The following is a 24046-nucleotide window of genomic DNA, read 5'->3' on the forward strand; positions in this document are numbered from 1 at the left end:
CTTATATTGTAGGAAAACAATGCCACCACCAATTACTGTATCATACAACTTATGAGGGGCGCTATCATACATCGTAAATATGGAATCACCAAAGCTGTGTCCAATTAAAGCTATTCAACACTGGTAGAAATGATGTAATCTGATTCACAGATTCAACTCATACAGGATCACACACACACACACACACACACACACACACACACACACACACACACACACACACACACACACACACACAAATGCAAACCAAATTAATTCAGTATACATTTAATTGTTCATTATTCATTGCACATTTGCAGAGGTGCACAGACTCACTCAATGTAAAGCTTTAAAAAATACAATCTCAGTCATCTCTGACATGGGATTCTGAGTGCGTTCACATCATTTGTAAATAAAATACAGAATATGACAGATAATAAACCCTGTGCTTCTCTTCATTGTCTTTTTTGTTTGTTTTGTTTTGTTTTGTTTTGTTATAATTCTGTAAAGTAAACATTGAGAAACAGCTGGGCAGCATAACTGGTCCACGTCAAATATAGTTTTCATTCATATTTAGGTAGTGTAACTTTCGACATAATACATTTACATTTCCCTTTGTCTGTGTAAACACAATTTGTGTTCTAAAAAAAAAAGTGTCAGAGTTGGCCCCACTAGTAGTGTATAAGATACCCAGTATTAGTGTCACATAACACTTGTGTAGAGAGAGAGCAGAGACCTCACATTTTAACCTCTACCAACATTACAGCAGCACCTTCCAATGCGGGCACCTCACATCAATCACCACTCTTTAGTACTTTGTGTGTGCATGCTCATTGCACAGAGACTCCTCGATCTCCCCTTTAAGAAACAGTTTTACAGGTTTTACAATACATAACATCTCTCTCAAATTAAAAAAATAGTTTTAATCGCTGACTGTACACAATACCAAAAAACACTGTGCTCTTTGCCAATTATAGTATAATATGGTGCTTAGCTCCCTCAACAGCCATTATTTGGCTATATAGCTGTCATTAGTGGTATAGTATACAGCATGTGTCATTGAGGCCTCTCTCCGTGAAACTTACGGTGTCTGTATCTCATGTTCCTCTCCTTGGCCATATTGTTACATGCGTTGTGCTTGTTGGTCTGCAAGTGGTTCCAGTACTTGACGAGTTCGCTGGGCTGGAACTGGTGGGACGTTATCAGGTGGCTGTACTTGCAGCTGGAGTACGACACCCGCCAGTGGTTGAAGAGGAACTCGTTGGGCGGCGGCACCGGGTCGATGCGCAGCTTCGCCAGGCAGATGCCCACGTACACGTCCTCCAGGTGCAGCCGGCGTATGCCGAGCGAGGCCCGGTAGATCAGCTCGGCCATGTCCCCCGAGAACACGTACCCCGTGCCCGAGCAGAACGTGGGGTAGCGCTCGCTGGGGTACAGCTCCGGCGGCATGTACCACTTGCTGTCGTTGTGGCGGTTCGGCGCGTACCCCCGCATGAGGTAGCCCGTGAAGAACCTCTGCCGGGGCGGCAGCTCGGGCCTCAGCAGCTTCTGGATGAGATACTCGGTGTTGACGAACATGTCGCTGTCCGTCTTCATCACGTAGCGGGCCTGCGGGCAGTGCGTGGCCACCCAGTTCATGCCCATCAGGGTCTTGATGGTCAAGTTGTAGTACGTGTCCTGGTAGTCCTGCTGGATGATGTCGCGGTGCGCGCGGCTCTCCTCCTCGATGGCGCTCTGCACGTGGCCATCCAGGCTCTTGGGCGTGCCCAGCAGGAAGAGGCGGGCGAACACCAGCCCCGCCGCCACGCTCTCGTTGCCCCACGTCTGGCGGATGGCGTTGCGCGCGGCCGCCTGGCCCGGCTCGGCCGCCACGAGCAGCACCAGGAAGGGCGCGCCGTCCCGGCACTTGAGGGGCTCGTTGAGGATGTAGCGGTAGGGCTGGGCGCTGAGCCGGCCGCCCACGCCCATCTCCTTCTGCAGGCTGTTGTTGGCGCCCATGGAGTCCTCCAGCCCCATCATCACGCCTGTCCTGCTTCCCGTGCCTCCTCCTCCCCTCTCGCCGCCGCCGGCCCCCTCGGCCGGCTGGGAGCTGAGGTTGAGCGGAGGCTTCGGCGCCATCATGGCGTTCCCCCCCGCCGTCTCCCTCCAGACGCTCCGGAGGGACGCGCTCTGGTTTGCCTCTACCTTGGGGCCGCCGCCGCCGCCACCGCCGCCGCGGGAGCCCCTGACGGTGTACGCCAGCGGGTTGTCCCGTCCGGGCTGGCCGCCGTGCCCGCCCGGCAGCCAGTCCTGCTGACTGAAGAACAGGAAGAGGGTGAAGAGCAGGGCCAGCGAGAGGAGGCCCGCCACGTGCGTCCGGAAGAGCGATCGCTTGACGGGGGGGCAGCAGTGGCGCCGTCTCCACTGCATGGTGCGGGCCGGGGGAGGCGGCTCAGGAACGGGCTGCTGCTGCGGCGGCGGCGGTGGCGGCGATCGCATGCGATCCCGTCAAACATGTGTTTCGCCGACAGCCAGAGGGTTATCTGAGCCGGGCAGACGAGTCGTGAGTGGAGCGCCTCGCTCCCGCTAGGATGATGGGGAGCGGGGTGGCGTGGTCCCCCCCCCCCCCTGCCTGCCGGCGGCCGGGAGAGAGAGAGAGGGGTGATTATAGGGCTCCTAGAGGGAGCTAAGAGGGCGATGAGTCGGTTGCCATAGAGGCCGTTCCCGTGCTCTTCTCTGACACGGCAGACAAACACGGGGTCATGCTCTCTGTCCCGGGCTCCTTCAAAGCGGATAAGGGTCACCCTCTCCTCAGGGGGCTGTTTTCGCTCATCTGAAAAAGAAGAAAAAGAGAGAAACAGGCTTGGCGAGTGTCCAATATGTGGCTCCCACACGTTTGGCGATGAGCCACGTGTTAATCATTTGAGTTGCTGAATTTGTGTTTCCGTTTGCGATTTGCAGGCGTAACCTCCAGCCACCGTTCTATTTTTGGTTCGGCAGTGGCATGCTCGTAATGATTCTGTATCGATCTCCTCATTGCAAAAAAACAACACACACGCATGCGCACACGTGCATGCACACACACACACACACACACACACACACACACACACACACACACACACACACACACACACACACACACACACACACACACACACACACACACACACACACACACACACACACACACACACACACAGTGTCCTCTGTTATATGATGCAAGCTGACTTCACATTTTTAATGAAGGAGACCAAATCAATAAATCACCAGGCTGGTGGTGGTAGAGCTTTGATTAGATAGGGATTTATATAACAGGGCAGATATGTAGAGTAGAGAACACACGGGAGATTTGCGAAAATGCTGTTGTGAGCATGACTGTGAAAAGATGGAAGGATTGCTGCTATGAAGAACGAACCACTGCATACAGTATATATAGTACTGTGTACATTAGTGTGACCATGAAGACATGATGCGTCCAGATGTGTGATTTAGTCGGCGGAGAATACAATGTAACACATATTATTTCCGTATAGGAATCTAATGTTGCAGCAAGTTCGAAACGTCAAGCATATTCCCGTGAAATATCACACACTTTTTTTCATCCACACAGCAATGACCATCTAATAATGTCTTCTTTCAAACACTATACTACTAATACAGAGTGTTACTTTATCCACTTGTAATTCAGAGAGTTTACAAACGTAACTCGTGTGTATATACTGCACACACTGAGTCAAATGAACACACATACAGTGTAGTAGAGACTATATGGCAGTCTGGCGTTGCCCTTGCATGTCTATCGGCCAGCTTAATGCCTTAGGGGCAGAAGTATGAATTGCGGGTTTTGCACAACATGTGGTGCTGGGCTTAACGCTGCTCTGAGCCGCTTGGGCGAGTGTGTGCCATCAGCCCCCCACGGTGGCCCGGCAGCCAGCGAGGAGATGCGTCTGTCAGAATGAATTTTCAGGGTCCAGCAAGCAGTAGACGTGCTGGAGCCTCTATACTCACACCCAGCCAGCCAAGCCACCCAACCAGCCAGCCAGCCTCTGGCGATGGAGCCTTCATTCACCCGGCATCCACCTCCCACCTGCAGCTTATATCAATGCTGCCTCGACTCTGTGTGCTACCCCCATGGAGAAAGACCACCTAGGCAGCTGCCATTACTGACCGCACGCACGCACGCACATATACACGCACATATATACACACGCATGTGCACACATAACCACAGAGGTAAATGTGTACACACGCATGCAGTAAATAAACTTGCATAAATATGCACATATACACACGTCTTCTCAGAGTAACATTTACAATGAGGAGTGCACACATTGATTCAGTCACTCACAAATGCAAACAACCACAAAATATATCCTGCCTATTCACTAATTATATATACACCAGACACTGCATAGTGCATACAGTCATTATGTGCTTGCAATTCCATGCACACACACTTGACCCCCTTGCTCTCTGTATAAATAATATTTTGTTTTCTGCGCGTGCGCGTGCGCCTGCACACAGACACACACACACACACACACACACACAAAGACACAGACACGCACGCACGCACGCACGCACGCACGCACCCAAGCACACACACACACACACACACACACACACACACACACACACACACACACACACACACACACACACACCACAATACGCTACTGAATATTATTGTTTGAATACCTTCTCCGGTGTGCATCTGTTTACTGGTTGCCAGTGTCGTTTTTTCTTGGCCTTTATAGTATTCATAAAATACAGAATTGCATATTCTACATCCCATGGCAGCCCTGCATGTGTGGGCCTGATATTGAACTCCCAGTCTTCATTTCCTGGTGGTGGGTTGCATATCCGTCAAGGAAAGTGGCTGGGTGGGAACACGCTAACCTTTTCAGCCAAATGTGTTTACTGGGCATATAGGCAATTACTGGCCGACGAGAGAGGCGAAGGACATCTTTGTTGTAAAGGTTAACATACTTTACATCAGAGCTTGAAAGACTTCCACTGTCTATTTAATTACATGGATGTGAACATGTACATGTTCACATGTAATGCACACACACACACACACACACACACACACACACACACACACAAAAACACACACACAGGCAACACGCATATGCATGCATGTGCGTGTTGTTGTTCAGGCCGTTTATCTTGTATATTCTTGCACTTGCTAACGCTTTCCCTCATTAATTAATTTCCTCGCCTCCAATCTTTGTCACTTCTATGCAATCCAATCAGTTACACTGTAGCACGGATTGAGGCCGAACAGTTCCACAGCGGTCAGTAATCAGCAAGAAGCCGAAAGCAGTGACAGAGACGTACGACGTACAGATGGCACTGCCCCCGCATTCACATTTTTATCAATTAGTTACTGTAAATTAATTATTGTTCCACACGCGCATAATGCCATAGCTATAGCTTTGCAACCACAATGCGATTGCAAATGCAAAAAGAAAAGAAAAGATATGCACAGCCTATATGCTATATGACAGTGCACGCTGTAGGCTACGACAGTGTACGCCATAGCTAGCTTTGCAATCACAACATAATAATGCAAAGACACGTCTGCACTCCATGGTTGTGGTACATTTTGTCACTGCTTCAGGGGCCTGACGTCGACATTTTAAAAATGTCAATCATGACAACTTTCTGAAAAATATCAGTGGTTCTCAATATTTCATGTCAAGGACCCCCAAAAATGATATGTAATTGGCCTCCGCCCCTCCATCTGAAAATATGTTGTTCCAGGAACCTCACCAGGAGCAAAGATTTGAGTTAAAAATGTTCACTCTGAAAGAATATATATTCAAAGATTTGCGCCACATTTTCACGATTTTTCAAAAATAGCAGACCTACAAGTTCACAGCGCGGCACTCGGTGTCACGCTATGAGCTTGTAGATCTACTAAAGCATATGCTTAAAACACCAAAAGAGGTTCCCGCCCAGAATGGGTTAAGTTTTATACTACACCTATTACTTTTTTTTTCCTGGAAAGGACCAGTAAATAAAATATTTTTGCTGAAACATTCCTTACAGTATATGTTGCCAAGCGGTCCGAAGCTGTTGTCTTCCTCGCTCAGACAGTGACTGCAGGTTTCATCACAGCACTTTGAGGAAGGACGTGATGTTATTGTATCCATGGATATACAGCTGACACATATAGCATAGCATTTGCACGACTGAGGCTATCACGTTGAGCCTCTCTGTGACTGTGGCACTGGCACAGTGTCACCATTATTATATGGGCTTATACTTTAGAGCCCAAAGTAACCACACCTCTATACACGCCTTTCTTTAAAGGGTGTGTCACTGATATTTTTCCCTTATCTCTTTTCAAACATATGAGCTCATTTGGTGGAAGTATGATTTACTGAAGCATCAACTATAGCCTAGGCTATAGAGATTAGAGATTCAGTTATGGTGTCACAGCATATGGCTGTCTGTGGTTTATCTAGACACACACACCATCCTCCAGGGCTATGCTGTAGGTCACCACAGCCCACACACCTGCTCCTTAATATGACTCACAACCACATAGTAGGCCTACAGTGTGAAGCCATTTGTTTAATTTTTGGATGTGCTACCTTTTCGGGATTCTTTTTTAATTCTTTTTTTAATGTATACTGGATTTGGGTTTAGCACTCCACTGAAAACCATTGCTGATGCGCAACCTCTTTTTCTCATTTAGTATAGTGTGAAGACGTTGTAGCCAACATGCAAGTTGAACCAATTTGTCCTCAATATTGAAGAGGGTGGAGCAGGCATGGGATCCTTGTGTATTGTAAATATTGTATTAATTACAGTGATATAAGTTTTGCCTGAGAATTAGAAATCAACTTGATATATATATAATCTTTTCCTTCTTTTTTTTTTTTTTTTTTTGAGGGGCGCTAGCTGTATCATCAGCCAATGATGGCTGATGTATCATGTATGATGATGTGTGATGATGCACCCCTCACTTCACACAAGTGTGATCCCCCCCACCCCCTTTTTTTTACATTGAGCTTGGCAAACACTGAATGGGCATTGCACGTGTGTACGCCGGTGAAGCCACAGCAATAAATTATGGGGTGGTTCAAAAATTAGACCCTATTAAAGTTTCATAGTCTGGTGGGCAGACTGAACACCCAGATGGTGAGTCTAAACCGCTGCTCTCTAAATGTCCACCTCAGCAGTTAGCAGCAGTTATCCCTAAGCATGTGTACGGGCTTAAGTGCCAACAAGCGCACAGATGGATAGCTGTTTCAAATTGGATAAAAATCTGCGTTAATGGAATTGAATCAATCAAAGCTCGCCGGTTCACACGCACGCACTGTGAATCACAGACAGGACTTGACAGGTAATCTTGTCTTGTGAGCAGTCTAAGGTTTTTTCTCGACGGCGGAGGAGCGAGGGGAGCGTGCATGAGCAATGCAAGACGAGCCCTGCGGTGCAGAGTAATGGGACAGATGGGATGGGATGGGATGGGCAGACAGATAGATGGACTGATGGATGGATGGAACGGTGGAGTTCTGGATCAAAAGGGGGTATAGTAGAGGAGAGGAGTGGCAGAAGAGATGATGAATGAATGATGAGAAGACGGATAAAGGGTAATGTGAGCTCTTGGATCTGACGAGATGCATTGCATACCTTCTCATCGTGCCGCTGTGCAGTAGGTGTATACGGTATACGGCTGCAGGCGGACAGCAGAGGGTGTGAGCGTGAGTGTGCCTTGTGTCGACCGACACACTCGGCACGCCATCACCGCCTGCTCCAGAAGCTGGGGTATAGTAGTGTGTCCTCCTCTTCCAGACCCCTGGCGTCTGATCACACAATGCACATCCCCCTCACTGGATATCTGGAGGTATTACAGTTGGCATAGCAGCTGTCCGTTTGCTCTCAGCAGCAGCTCCTCCACACATACAGTCATCCAGATCCTGCTTATTGCACCGCACAAACCTTTGGATGTTTTGACTCCTCTCTTGCTATGACTCCCTTTTCTACCTCTCGTGATTTCGTGGTTCCGTTACACAGGGCAGCTCCTCTCAGTATATGCACTCTCTCTCCCTCCCTCTCTCTCTCTCTCTCTCTCTCTCTCTCTGCTTCAATATAGCTTTCCCTTTTTGCTTCCTTTCTGGAGGCGTTACTCAACGTAGAATGAAAACAAGAATCAGTGTCCAAGCGTGTTTCCTCTTCTTCTCCGTGCATCAGTTAGTTATCCAGAGTCACCATGCAGCCCCGCTAAAGGAAAGGGAGGCAGCAGCTGAAGGAGAAAGAGTGCGGCTATAGTCCCTCACATTGCTATAGGCAGGCTGACGAGGTGCAGGCAGAGAGGGAACCCAGATAGAGGAGGAGAGCAAAAACAAAATCCACTCCCTCGCAGCATAGGGCTCTGTTTCCAGGTCAGTGTGAAAGCATGGTCCCCCGAGTCCTGACAGGATGGAGAGAAAAAAAACACCCACACCACACTCTTTCTCCCCCCCCTCCTCTCTCTCTCTCTCTCTCTCTCTCTCTCTCTCTCTCTCTTTGTGTCAATGTCCCGCTCTCTTCTGATCTCCTATTTCTCTCTCTCTCTGGTTCCCAGCTCTGTGTTGTTCTTAGAAGCAGCTGCTGGGCTGTGGTGGCTGCCTGCCTGCCTGGCTGTCAGGCACCGCTACACTGACGGAGTGCTCCCACGTCACTGCATACTTAGCAGGATATCCCACGTGACTCGGTTAGATTCTCACTCCCTCCTCGGCCCTCCCTCCCTCCTATCCTTCTGCATGCTCTGTTCTCTAACCCCGTGCATGCAGCCTATCACGAGCCAGACCCCTCTCCATGTGGACGGAAAGAACAGAAGGGATTTAAGTCCATACTTATAACCACTGGCCAGTCGTCTGATTGCAGCTGGATTATTCTAAGCTGACTCCGCCAAATATTATATATATATATATATATATATGCCCTGTACATAAATAAAATTGCATCACTGTTATTTATGCATGATTGCCATAGCATTATTATGTTCTCTCTCTATGTTTGTGCCTCTATGTTATATGTTTGTTTAAAGTCCAAAGACTTGGAAGCCAGATATGACGTAATTTCCGAAAACCAGACGTTGGAGGGGCTCGCGTCCCTCAAAAAAAGAATATTGTATATACTGTATAGCCGGTGAACTTTCTCATACAATTCTTTAATTTAATTATTTCAATTCAATCTGAATTTATTTGATTGACTTTGAGACTACTTCCAAAGCCACCTTGGCCCCACTGTCAGTTGTACAGGGAGGGAGGGATGGATGACACATTACCCAACTCATTTACAGACACAACAACACAACACAAATCCTGCATCGGCTTTCACACACCTCTGCACACATGGGTGTTCCTTGATACGGGATTAAATAACAACGTCTCGTTGCTGCTTATACTGAAGCTCCATGTGTGGTGCATTCATCATGGTGCCACATGGAGAGTGGCAAAATAAACCATAGTTCATGTAAAGCAGGGGTTCTCAACGTTTTGGGCTGGGGACCCCCGGAAAGGCTTTGTCCATGTCTCGCGACCCCCGCCTCGCCCCGCCCCCACTACCCAACCCCAAAACAAACTGACTGCAAGAATAAGAGAGAATATATCATAAATTAATACTGAAACCAGATATAATCATTAAGGAAAGTTTATGCATGTACAATGTGTACTATATGTAAACTCTTCATTTCCATTTCCCAGCCATTCAGTTGCATTTTCTTTTTATATAATTTGGGGACCCCCCTAAATCATTTTGCCACCACCCGAGGGGTTGCGACCCACGGGTTGAGAACCCCTGATGTAAAGCATACATGGGCGACTGGCGGCCTCGGGGGGTCCACACACCTTCACTTAATGTGGCCCTCAGGTTAATATCGGAATACTGGCATAGTGTTGATTTCAGCTGTAACAATTCCAAACAGGCAAACATCAACATGACCCGCTTTAATTCAGTCTGTATTAGTAGCTAAATGACTAGTAATACAGATTTATTGTCTTTATTTATGTCCAATGTATTTGCATTTAAGTTCATAAAGTTAACATAAGTATATTAAATAAAAATGATACTTTTCAGTATTCCAATAAAAAGATAATCTGGATTTCAATTACAATAATTATAGAAATAAATTGCAGATCTACAAGCTCAAAACGCGTCGCAGTGCAACGTGTTTTGAGCTTGTAGATCTGCTATTTTCGTATGCAATGTGGCCCCCTGAGTGTGGAACTATAGTGACCCTCTCCATCGTCAAAGTTGCCCAACCCTGCTGTAATGGAAGTCACCACGTCAGGAACATCAAGCGAGATGGAAAGTGGCCTCTACTTGTAATGCCAGTAGCAACTCAGGCAAGCACAGTAAATATTGTAAGGTATCACCACTGCATAGGAGCACGGGTGACTGAATAATTAATAGGAGCTCCGGCTTTGACAGAAATACTTTGGAGGCCATTAGCTCCGCTACCTGGCTGGTGAGAGCATATTTGTCAGAAGAAAGTAATGCCGGGGCGGTGATTGATTTCCTGTGGCTGCCAGGTTAGAGGCAGTGCCTCTGCACATTAATATCATGTGGCATCTATTAGCACGGGTGACTTCCTCAACTCGTCTGGCCCCCGTGGCCGCCTGGGTGAAGATAGCCGTATCAAAATTTTAAATTGTCATCATTAATTGTTTGTGCTGCGGGAGTATCTTCTAACACATTGCCGGTGTCTCCTCGGCCAGGACACATGCAACCACACCAGCCAATAACACGTGTGGTGTGTGGACATGCACCCCCCACCCCCACAAAGGGGCAGTTTTACAGATAGCTCCGTTTGGAACGGTATAGAGGGATCCTCCTCGATATAGAACGGGGGTTGAGCCGTCCAAAAACAGTGGTTTTTCCGCAGTATCGTTTCCCAAAAGTGAAGATATTTCTGACTACCTCTACAGATGATAAACTTAGAACATAGGCATGTACAATTTTGAAACCAGGGTGAAACAACTGCTTGCAAAGCTTATGAAGTCAGCCTGTATACCATGTTTTCCCAATACAATCTTATGGAAGCATAGCAATTTAAGCCTGATTTAAGCAATTGTTTCACCCCCGTCTAAAAATGTTATAGGCCTGTCCTATAAGTATATATCATCTGCAGCTAGCCAGAAATATCTTAACTTTTTTGGAAACGATACTGTTAAAAGGGTTTTTGGACAGCTCAACCTCCGTTCTACCGATGCAGGGATCCCTCAGATATGGAACCTCGGAGCTAAGTAAGTAAGTACATTTTATTTATAAAGCACTTTTCAAAATAAAAGTTACAAAGTGCTGTACAGTGGTCAACAAGGTAATGAAAACAATCAAATGAAAACACAAGATCAATAACACGACAAGAAGAAAAAACATTGACCTATACACAAATAGGTCAGGTAGATATTTCACAGGTCAAAATGCAATCGAAATAAGTATGTTTTCAGCAATTTCTCAGCAAAAAATGTCGACAGACTCTGCATTCTTTATAGAAAGAAGGAGGGCATTCCACAGTGTGGGAGCAACTACTGCAAATGCCCGGTCGCCCTTATAGTTACCAGTTTAGTCGCCGGAATTCTAAAAAGGCCCTTATCTGAAGACCGGAGTGATATTGAATTAGGTTTTGGAAGCATAAGGTCTGAGATGTAGAGTGGGGCCAGCCCATGTAATGCCTTATATGTGGTTAAAATAATTTTGAAGTTGATTCTGGATTTGATGGGTAACCAATGAAGTGCAGCGAGTAGTAGTAGGCTACCGGTGTGATATGTGATCTGCGGTTAGTGTTTGTAAGAATCCTCATGGCGGCTGTGTTCTGTATTAACTGAAATTGGTGAATAGATGACGCGGTGAGGGAAGTATATAGTAGTCCATTACAGTAGTCGAGTCGGGAAGAGATAAAAGCATGCATAATTTTATTCATGCTTTTTATTTCAGACTGGGTGACCTTCTTTACATGAAACTCGAAGTTCTGCTATCGAAGAAGACACCCAGGTTTCTACCAGAATCTTTGATATTAGAAGCCAAAGGGCCCAAGAGCTAAGAGCGTAGAGTGAGGTTCCAAATGGAGCTATTTACAGATAGATGTGAGCGAGTGTTATGAGAATCTGCTTGACCCAGTAGTACACACACTTTACTAACATCTGTGCGCCATGATATGAGATGCATGTTCTATTTCCACATCATTCTGTTCTTGTCCTTGTCTCATATATTCACCTCACGCACAAGTGTCCAATATTCTCTATGTGTAAAGTAAGTGAGCCATGCCGAGCCATGAGGCCCATAGGGGCAGGAGCCTATATGGGCTCCAATTTTGTCTCAGACTTTACCCGCAGCGCGGCCCGCAATTCAGCCGCTGCCCGAAAATTACGAATATAGAAGCTTTCCCTGTCCCTTAATGGTATTTTCGTCCAGCATCACCTGCTATCTTTTTTGCCGACACCGGTATTTGTGCCTAGAGGTGTGGTCATGGGCCACACTTTCCCCTAAATTGCTATTTTGGTCAAACACATTTGGGAAAGCGATAGTGCATTTTAAAAGCACCCGTAAACCGTATGCCAAATTAGTTCGGTAAAGAGCGGCGTGCACCGCGCCTCAATGGAGATGTCCGCGTAGCAACGCAACACTCTTCCATGGCTAAAAAGCAATATAGCACTAACGGGCAACGGATAAGGGATCTCTTAAAGGCAATGGCACGTGGACTGGTGATTGGTTTAATTATTGTAACGCCCAAACCACACCTATGCATAATATAACGGGTAACGGAGGTGTTTTAGGGATTTAGACAGGTAACCAAAATACCAACTTTAGTGGGGGAACACCCTTTCCCCACTGCTAAATCCCAAAACAGTGTATTTAGAAAGATCAGACGAAAATGTAGCCGTATATCTCCTGTTTCTGCAGCGTGAGGCATGCTTTATGTAGCCTACAAGTACACCCCCTGGACATGATGCTAGTATGTCGCAGGGACTTACTCCCAATGCAACCCATTGATGCTGAGTGCCAAGCAGGGAGGCACTGGGTCCCATTTTTTTGAGTCTTTGTTATGACCCGGCCGGGGATCGAACCACAACCTCCCAGTCTCCGGGTGGACAATCTAACCACAAGTCCACTAAGCTGGTGTATTAGTGTATTACTGTAAACTTCAGATACTGCCTATAGTGTCATCATGTTCGTAGTAAGCAAGCACATTAACTATGATTTAAATAGTAAGTCGCAATATAACTTTTCTGTTGATGGATTTATTATCGTATATTATATTATTATTAGTGAAATAGCTCTGTATTTTTAATGTTGTTTTTCCATTTCCATTTTTAAGTCAATATCTACACAATTTAAACCTTGAAGTGAAAAAAAGTGTAGATGTGTGTTTTTCGCACAACAAAAAGTTCATTAAACTTCACCACGAGCAGACAAATAGTGTACAGAGACATGAACAGATTTTCTTTTCGTTTTTTCTTTTTGTATGCTCAAATACAAATGGCCCCACATTAGCATAGTAATCTGGAAACCCTTCGTATTTGAATAATTTCAAATTTCTATGCTTTCAGTCATGGTCACACAATGACAATGCAAATAATGCAGTTTGATTTATATTATTATTTATTTATTTTTGCATTCTCAATCGACAGATTTTGAGAAGTAATTTGCTTTCCTTGTTCTAAAGTTCCAATGAACATTTTCTGCAGAAATATGTTATGACACTGTTTTTCTCTCTCCTGAAGACGGAAAGCGGTTATCTCGTTGCCACACCTTCCCACGACAGTGTCAGATGAAATGTGTGTTGTTATTGCTTTTCTTAAGAGCGGAGTTGCAATATCCTGTGGCGGAGCCTCAAGTGGAGAGACAGGGATGTTTGTGTGAATGTCTTTCCCTGGTTCTCTGGTTCACTCAGCAAAGCTATACAGTACAAAGTAAAATCCTCAGTATTTATATGACTCAAGAGTGCGTACACATGTAACCAAAGGGGTTAGTTTGCCTTGTATAAGTCTCAGAGTTACCTGGATAAGAAAATAGACAGTGATTTATTTTTACTGCTATCTCCTGGGTGTATAGCCCAAGCAGAAGGCAGAGGGCCCTAGCTGCATCAGAGATATGTGCTACTTTTGAAATGCATTAAATTAGTTGCTCTGGATGTTTGGGAAACAACGACACTACGCGGTGTCATTGTTGCTAATTAACACCGCCGACACTTTCTTTACACACGGGCATTTGCCACAAGCCACTGACAGAATCCATTAGATAGGGCCGGGAGAGATTAAATGAAAGGGAAGTTTGTTTTGAGGGAAGTGCAAAAAGATATCAAGTCATGCAAATACATCAATGTAGGGTCAAAATTACCTGAGAGAGTCCTGAAGCAATACCGGTATATGCTTATAAAAAGGCAGTGGCGTGCACAGACATTTAGAGGGGCAGGTGCTCAAGTGAAAAAAGGGCACCTTGTGCAGCGGGTGGAACCGGCCCGTTGCTTAAATAGTGTGAGATTTATAGATTTTGGGGCATAAATAATATATTAGAAGCTTGCTTTGATCAAGAATTGATCAATGTCACCATGGTCCACATACTGTACAAAAAACCACATACTGTACAAAAAAAGGGGGTTTATTTCTTTAAGGGCACATTGCTGTCCAGAGGGCAAGGACAGGTGGTGCTCTAGCACCCCTAGTGTCTATCTGTGCACGCACTGTAAAAAGGAGAACGTAGTCAAGTGCATTCGGAATCGTGACTATCAAAGCTATTCTACTTTCTCTATTATGCAATGCCTACTTTTAGGTGGAATCTAAACCGTGATTATTGATAAACACACCTTGGGCTGTATTTTGTGTGTCTTAAGTACCAGGTCTTATTCCCTAACTTGAGTAAACTAAAGTCCTGGAGGCGTGATCAATGCCATTTGGCTATTCTGAGTGGCCAAAGAGTATTGACCATGCCTCCAGGTCTTTAGTTTACTCAAGTTAGGGAATAAGACCTGGTACTTAAGACACGCAAAATACAGCCCAGTGCAAAAGCTGTGTTTTTTATTATGATTATTTTGCCTTCACTATTCATCACTTCATTATTTGCTTTCACATTCTATCCATATTTGTTCCCATCTGTAGAATATTGTTGAATTATTTATACGTATACCGTGATGTTGCTGAATTGTTATCCCCAATTTGGACATAAATCTTACAATTTACAATTAGGCCTACCGTTTAGGCATTTAAGAGACACTCTTACTCCAGAGTGATTTACACATGACATTTCAATAATGACAAAAATGTGACATGATCACACAAACAATGTCTTAACACAAACATTGAATCCCATTGCCAATGAATGGCCAGCTTTGAGTGTTTGTGTATTCCAGGGGGGCAGTCAGACAGATATTTCGTGAAACCACTAAGGAAATCGGGACTTCCTGAAAGTTCATATAATGGCCTGTTGTGGCGCTGTCATTGGGCCCAAAAAACCCCATGTATTTGGGCCCAACTTCACCTAGACTGTATTACCTTAAACATGGTCATGAATACTTTCTGCTTCCAGTCACCAGTTTAAAGTCTCATTTCTCATGTCATAATATTCTTTTTGGAAAACTATGGTCCCATTTATTAAAAAAATGACCATAAAGTCGCGTATGTTCTGAGGGGCATGGCTACCGTCTATGATCGGGAGCCACCCCCCGTTCAGTCAAAATAAAAACCAACGAAGAAGAAGGGGGAAGTCCCGCCTCGTTGTCTGGGCCAGCCAATGGCCAGCTGGGCCCAAACAAACAAACATTGTGTAACACAAACATTGAAGACGAAAGTAGCACATATACGCAAATTGTGATTCCCGGAATGAGATGATGTATAAGATCAATAGCGCCCCTCACTTCACACGGGTGTGATTTTTGGCTGATGGATGTTCACATGCAGGTCCCGAGACGACAGTCCCCGTTGTCAGCTGTGGAGGGTTTATCTTCCCTCCATAAATGGTCTACAATTTCCCTGCATAAATGTTTTGATGCATCATTTAGTCAACTACCAAATGGCCAAAAACAAAACTACAACAGTCACCATAATTCAATTCTATAAATTAGGCTAATAGAACTGCTCATAATTTGGGACTGTCTGTCCTTTTTTCAGGATGTCTGGGTCACTCTATCTGGAGAGCATGAATGCGGTCAGAAGCAATTAGCAGTGGTGGAAAGTAACTAAGTACATTTACTTATTAAGTAATGTACTTAAGTACAATTTTGAGGTATTTGTACTTTACTTGAGTATTTCCAATTGCCAATATTTTACTTCTACTCCACTACATCTCAGATCCAAATGTTGTACTTTTACTCCACTACAATTATTTGAAAACTTTATACTAGCTACTTTGATAATTATTACAAGACATACCGTAGGCCTACATTAAACACTTCCGCCCTATACATTTCAGCCATTTGAAAATTGTCGATCTACAAGCTCACAATGCGTCGCATCATCAGATATTTTCAGAGCACAACACCCAAGAGCAACCAAACATGAAATGACCAGTCTTTTAGTTGTACTGGATCTCTTCTATATAGTCCCTATACGTGTCTCTGTGTCTGTGTCTTCATGAGTGTGTGCGTGCATCCGTGTCTGTGGGTGGGCATGAGCAAAAGACCTAGCAAATGTGTGTGTGTGTGTGTGTGTGTGTGTGTGTGTGTGTGTGTGTGTGTGTGTGTGTTTGTTTGTGTGTGCGTGTGCGCGTGTGTGTACACACACGTGCGTGCGTGTTTGAGAAACCGAGGCCATTGTGTGTTGGTGTTGGTCGTGTGATGGGTAAAACGCAGAGGTCAGCTATCACTTTGAAACATGCTGGTCCTTATCTCTGTCATGAGGCCTAATAGAGTAATGAATCAACATAAAGCCTGGGCCTCTCCTGAATGGACTGCTGCCTCCTCCTCCAACACTTGTGCCTTACTTTGACCACACTTACTGCCTCTGTAAGCATCTTCTGGCCTAGCTACGCCGTTGTTTATGGGGCGGTTTCAGAATTGCCTGAATCGCGGTTATACCGTCAGAGAAGTATTCACGCCTATCAGGGAAGCCTGTCCCCCTGCAGTCATTGAGAGATGGATGGAGGTCTTTCTCAAGTTGAAGAGATATAGGGTGGGGATGGGGGGGGAGTGTGTGTGTGTGTGTGTGGGGGGGGGGTGTCAGGAGAGAGGCGAGGCAACACATTTGTCAGATGCAATCATCTCATGATCTCAACTCGTGGCTATGTCGTGAATCAATGACGCCATTCATTGTGAACTTTGTGAGCGGTCGAATCAAACATGAATCTGCCAAAGAAAAAGTTAGTCTCCATGGTGCCCGACGTGATAGGGGAGGAATTAGTGTGGTGGATGCATTCAATTGGCAAGCAGACAAAGGCAGCATGATACTTGAGTGTTCAAGGTTTCCCATAGCCATGTCATTTGCCCCTTATACTGTAGCTGAAAGAAAATAATATATTTTTGTGACTTTCATTATGCCATTAGTATGTTCAAGGCGATTCTAGTCTCAAAATAATGTTCCTCGATCCCTTATTATGGTAATCACTAGCTTCATGTAGGTCAACCTCATATTCATAGATTTTCCTTTAATATATGAGTCGACGTTCTTCACTGAATATTCATGACAGTTCACAGATTTTCCCTATTGCTTGGTTGTGACATTGTACTGTAGCTCGGTTTTGATATTTCTTTGTGAATTTAAAGTTTTTGCATTTTTTTGACAGCCACCTTTACATTATGTAAGGTATCCATCTTCCATGTCTAAACATTATGCTGGTATGAATTATTTAATCAAAGTTTAATGCCGCCCTGTCAGAACAACTGTCATTGGTGTGCCCTTGAACAACGTTGCTACTATAGCAACTAAAAAAGATCCCGCTGCCATTGCCCTACAAAGTGCAGTAAAAAAAGAAAAAAAAAGTTTGGAGCTACTAAAATACCCAAATTAGAATGAAGTGAACTAGCTTTTTACCATTCTGGCTGCATTTTACTGTGGAGCCACTGAGAGGGGGGAGGAAAACAACAGGCTGATTCAGGGTGTGGATTTCTCCTTTAAACGTGTTTTAACTGATATTGTCATATATACGTGATATTAGCCTAGGCCTACACACATTTTAAATCTGTTCTTGAGGTAATTGCTTATCCCCCAAAATCACAAAGGCTAATTTGACCTTTGGGAAACACAAATAGGTTGGTGTGTCCAAAAATGTAGTTATTGCACTTGTTTGTTTGAAGTGATTGGTGGATTAAGCTGCTGATGTAGGAGATCTGTAGACTGGTGGTCTGCAGCGGTGGACAAGAAAAAAAAACTAAAATGGATGAATCTTTGGCGATTGGGATTGGTCCATCCCCATTGGGCCAGTTAGATTTTCAACCGAGAAAACCCTGCCTTTGACAAGCCTCACCTTTCTTCAACTTATGCATGCACCTCATGGTACCACAGCACCTCAAAGGCCCTTAAAACAAGGCTCCAGACAGACAGACAGACAGACAACAACCTGGCCAGGCTACTACTTGGCCTTACTCCCAGAACCCTTGCTCATTTTGATAGGTTAGGATTGGTTTAGGGTTAACCACAGAGTACAGCAACTTCCATAGTCTCTACAAGATTCGCTACACCACTAAGATGTACCTATGTCTAAATACTTCCTTAATGTCAACGAAGTCCACGATCACAACACCAGAGGGAGTTCAACAAACCACGTTCAATCCAGATTCCCTGCTTGAGAAAGCAGGGATAAATAATTTCAATCAACATGGACTGCAAACTGCAAGGATGCTGATCCATGTCTCTGATTACCAGCACTTGACCTCCTCCGGTGACCCATTCAACTTGATACCTGTGTCATGGACACTGCTCTCACTTCCTTCCTGGACTACATCTAGAAACATTAAAGAAGAATGTGCACGGAGGTGTGGCCTGGTCTCCTACGGGAGGTATGCACAATTGCACATATTCAGTGTAAACAGGAACTGCGATGTGTTCCAGCAGAGGTGCTAGATAGAAAGCTCATAACTTGTGATTTAAACCCTTCCCTTTTCAAATGTTTTATATCATCCAAAGCACTTGAATGAACAGTATCCATGTTCCTTTGTCATTTCACAAAAATAAAAGTTTAACACAAATCCACAAAAGGAAAATATACAAAAACATTAAAGATGGAGTGCCACAATCTTTGTATTTTTCCAGCTTTTCATGTGTCTATGGGGTGACAGTACTTCATTAGACACCCTGGAGTCGTTTTTATGTCCAATGGTGTAATAACTTTGTATTTAGGGTTTCTTCCTGGAGGCTGAACCCTTGACGGTCAAACGGGCCAATGAAGTAAACACGGATAGTGTGACGTAAAGATATTGCACGCACACACGCACCTCCCCCTCTATACATATTTTTAAGTGGTGCAAACCACTTCTACATCCAGCTTGCAATGTCCGTGTAGCTGTGTACCTGTGTGTGTAGCTGTGTACCTGTGTGTGTACCTGTAACCATGAGCATGAGTGGTGTGCGCATGTGTGAAATTGGAATGTATGTGACATGGCTGCCACCTGCTGGACGCAAACGATACAGAGTTGCACCACTTGGTTCACACTGGTGTGATTTTTTTAAATATGACAACCTCTGTGGGCGGAGCTGCCTGCCACATACACACGTGTGAACTGAACAGCGCAGCCAGTTTGCTTTTGCTGCTCTGTGTCTAACAGTCATTTCACACATTACCATTTCACAGCAGAGCAGACTGTTTTTCGTTAGATTGGAAGCAAGTAAATGTTCACGTCGGGTCCTCAGGATTAATCAACAAACCAGTCTTATAGCCTACCTGCTCTGCTGTATAGTTGCTCATGCTCTTCTCAAGGAGTAGGTTGTTTCTTTTATAATAACAGTGGTCGGGCTTTGATACAGAGTGTAGTGTCACAGTGTGCATTCTTGTTGGCTGTTGTAGTCAATATGTAGGTCCTAATACTTATACGAGGCTGTAAAGTCATTAGAAGTATGTTGTGTCGCGCTGGAAGTCATGTTGCCATGTCTGGCTATTACAAGCGACTTGGGCTTGTTTTCATATAAGTAACTTTCAGGGGAGATGTGGTTGACTTGACCAATGGTTCATGTGAAGGACCCTCAGATTAATATGTTGTTAAAAGGATTGGTGTTGTTGAAACGTTTTCATAAATATTCACGGCAATTTCTGTGACTTATTTTTGTGGACCTGGCCGCTTGTTTCTTTAAATCTGGCGACTTTTGCTGAAACTCAATGCAGTCAGATAAAGGACAGTTTTAATGCCAGGGTGCTTAGCTGGAGGAAATCAATAGCCTACAATATATTGTAGGCTAAATTATCTATCAAACTAATTGTTTCTGCTGTTGATCACTATGATCGAATTGGATGATGAGCTGAGCTGATTGCGACAATAGGGTCAATATAATTGGAGGAAATAACTAAATGATTATAAAAAAATCTGAAAAAACAGATCTGATATGGTATGGATGTGTGGATTATATGCCTATACATGGATGGTGGCAGTATAAGTGCATAATGGTGCTTATACGATATCTCAGAAATTTGGGAAGTGTTCACTTCTAACATTCACAAAAACATGAGTTCTTGTTACATTACAGACACCAATTTGCCATTTTGTAAACAAAAGGGCAGAGCCATGGGCTGTCCTTTTATAAGGAGGGGGAGGGACTAGGACAAGTGGGTGGTCTTAAAGGAGGAGGCGGAGGGACTGGATTAGGTGGGTGGTGCTATGGTTAAACTCACGCATACCTAATGAACTGGTGGGTGTGTCCACATAAAACCATCATTTTAACAAATACTGTACACTTTTTTGAAAAAATTATACCTCATATACACCTAAATACACCTGATGATCATGTTTAAGTGTGGAAAAAAATCACGGCACTCCATCTTTAACATTCAGTAAATTTACTTGTCCTTTGTCTTTCAGTCTGTTATACACAATTTTTTTTCCACAGTTATGAAATTGATTTACTATTAAAATAAAAACAAAATCAACATTGTACTATTCTCTTTTTTTTTATATCCTTTTTATTATTTCAGTTCAGGGTCAGCAACTCTCATGCACCTCTACCACCTCTGCTGGAACACATCATCGTAGTTCCTGTTTACACTGAGCATGTGCAAACCTCCCGCAGGAGAACGGGCCACACCTCAGTGCACATTCCTCTTTAATGTTTCTAGGACTACATGTTGGGTGCGTTCGGAAATGCGACCTGAACGCACTGGTGTGCTCTCTTGTCGTTCGTTTATTCAGTGCGCTCGGTGCGTTGTCGTTCGAAAATCCAGTGCGCTGCGCACCGGGTGTGCCGAGTGCCCGCACTGAGCGACCCTACCCTGAAGCTGGGGTTGTCCGGTGTGATTCGTGTGAATGCGTCACAGCTGTGGTCGTTCGTAAATAAGGCACACTGAACGCACTCTGGGACGTCACCGCCCACCACACTCAACAAACTGACCACATTCCCGGTGCACATTTCCGAATGCACCCATAGTCTCAGTAAGACAGCCCTCCCCCTCTCCACAAGGAGGAGCAGTGCACCAAAGCATTATGGGAATTATAGTCCAGAAAGGAAATGAGACCAGTGTCCATGACATCACGGACACTTTGAAATACTAAAATATCTAAAAACACATTATTACCCACATAAAACCAGGAAAGTGTTGTCTTGTCTCCCAAACATCATTAAAATAAGATCTGGTTGCAGATGGTAGGCAGGAACTTGAACAAGACCAATAACTTCCTTGATCATTTAAACAACTTGTAGAAGTTGATATGCTAATTTACAAAGTGGTCACAGTCCCGCCCCTTTTCATGACGACGAGCGGCCCGTTAGAGAATTTCCCATTGATTCCCATAGACGTTTGAAAAATAATTTATTTAAAGACCTGTAAGCATCGGACAAAGCCAACTCGGATACTGACAAATCATGACAATAAATACGATGTTATCTACCTCTGGGCTAAAATGTCCCCCTCATCCATTTGTACTTGATCCTATCACAGAGAATGAACTAACCGATATTATAAATAAACTTAAAGAATGTGCATCTGGTTATGATGATCTCAAATCACAAATTCTGAAGAAATGCCTTCCATATCAAACCACTCCTTCACATCTTAAACAGCTCCCTTGCGACAGGTATATTCCCGGAACAATTTAAATTGGTTAAAGTTATTCCACTATATAAAGCAGACGACCCCGCCATCTTTTCCAATTATAGACCCATTTCCATTCTCCCTTGCTTTTCCAAAGTACTGGAAAGGCTTGTTTACAACCGCTTGATGAAATACTTTAACGATAACAATCTATACCCATCAGTATGGCTTTAGAGAAAAACACTCCACTTCGATGGCTCTCACTCAATTAGTTACCAATATCTCCTTAGCTCGCGACAATAAAGAAATTACATTTGGTGTGTTTGTGGATTTATCGAAGGCATTTGACACGGTCAATCAATGCATCTTACTACAGAAACTTTCACTTTATGGTCTAAATGGAATATCCTTGTCATGGTTTCAGAGTTACTTATCGGCAAGAAATCAGTTTGTAACATGGAACAACATCTCCTCGGATAACAAACTGATTTCCTGTGGAGTGCTCCAGGGATCAATACTTGGTCCCTTACTGTTCCTAATTTATATAAATGATCTATATTTGACTTCTCCCAAAGCATTTTTTGTTTTTTTTCGCAGATGACTCCAATATTTTTTTATCAGGTAAAGATGAACAGAGTCTAAAATTGGAAATGAACCAGGAACTGTGCAAAATAGACACCTGGTTCAAGGCAAACAAGTTATCCCTAAATGCAAAGAAAAGCTCATATATGATGGTTATGCCTCATAATCATTCAATCACATGTACCCGTCCCAATATCCAGATTGATAACAATATATTAGAAAGGGTCACCGTTACCAAATTTCTTGGAGTCCTAATTGATGAGAAACTCAGCTGGAAAAATCATATAGCCCTTATTTCTAACAAGATAAGTAAGAATATTGGAGTCATTCGCAGAATACGCCACCTTGTGTCTAGAACAATCCTCATTAATTTATATTATACAATGATTTATCCATATATTTCATACTGTAACATGGTTTGGGCTAGTAATTTCACGACTAATCTTAATTGTATTTTTTTATTACAAAAACGTTTTATCAAAATGATTACTTTTTCTAGCAAATTCACCAGTTCCACTCCTCTGTTTCAGTCTTTGAAAATTCTTCCCATTCTTCCCATTTTTGATATAAACAAACTTCAAATATGCATTTTTTTTATTCCAATCAATTCATAAACTACTCCCAGCCTGTTTTCAAAATGTATTCCATTTTAATAACGAAATCCACAATCATTACACCAGAGCATCCATTGATCTTCATTCCGCTTTCTTCAGGACCAATTTTCCATCAAGTTCAGAGGACCACACTTTTGGAATAACTTACCGTCTCATATCAGAATCTGTACTAGTCTCTGCTCTTTTAAGAGACAATTACTGCAATTTTTATTAACAAGCTTGGGCAACACGCCCTAGTCATGTTATTATTTGATATTTTATTATTAGATTATTTTTCTTTTTCATTATTATTATTACTTACAATCCTTAGGTTTACCAATATTATTCATATCTTAATTTCTGTTATTTAAGCTCAACTGTGTAGCTTCTATATGGGAAGGCCACTCGATAAGCCCCTTTGGGTTTTTTTGGCACTTCCAGCACATCATGCATGTAACGAATCTTGTTTCCTATTTAAAATATTTGCTTTCTGTATTTTTTACATTTTACCATATTGTTATTATTTTACATGTGCAAATAAACTAAACTAAACTAAACTAAACTAATGTTTCAGGCCAAACAAATAATTAGAAAGAAGAAAAACAACAAAAGGTGTTGTACCCTGCCCATTGTTTCTTCTTTCCAATTATTTGTTTGGCCCCCAAAGAAATGTGTTTATTGTCATGATTTGTCAGGAGGACTCATGCTGCATGATAAAAACCTTTGTTTAGTGTGGTAATGCTCCTGCAGTATTTAAATTGTTTTTGTTGCGGAGCTGTGTGTGTGTGTGTGTGTGTGTGTGT

The 24046-nt window shown here is 43.7% G+C and overlaps 1 protein-coding gene across 1 annotated transcript; it reads right to left on the reverse strand.

Moving 5' to 3' along the window:
* Positions 1–251: 251 nt before the first annotated feature.
* Positions 252–8442, reverse strand: b3galt2 (UDP-Gal:betaGlcNAc beta 1,3-galactosyltransferase, polypeptide 2). The gene is made up of 2 exons (XM_083767212.1): positions 7612–8442; positions 252–2791 (listed from the first exon to the last, which is right to left on the reverse strand). Exon 2 carries the CDS (start codon positions 2455–2457, stop codon positions 1036–1038), a length of 1422 nt encoding a protein of 473 aa, XP_083623338.1. The 5' UTR covers positions 2458–2791; positions 7612–8442; the 3' UTR covers positions 252–1035.
* Positions 8443–24046: the final 15604 nt, after the last annotated feature.

The sequence above is a fragment of the Protomyctophum parallelum genome, assembly GCF_964188405.1.
Source record: "Protomyctophum parallelum genome assembly, chromosome: 6".
NCBI classification, from domain to species: Eukaryota; Metazoa; Chordata; class Actinopteri; order Myctophiformes; family Myctophidae; genus Protomyctophum; species Protomyctophum parallelum.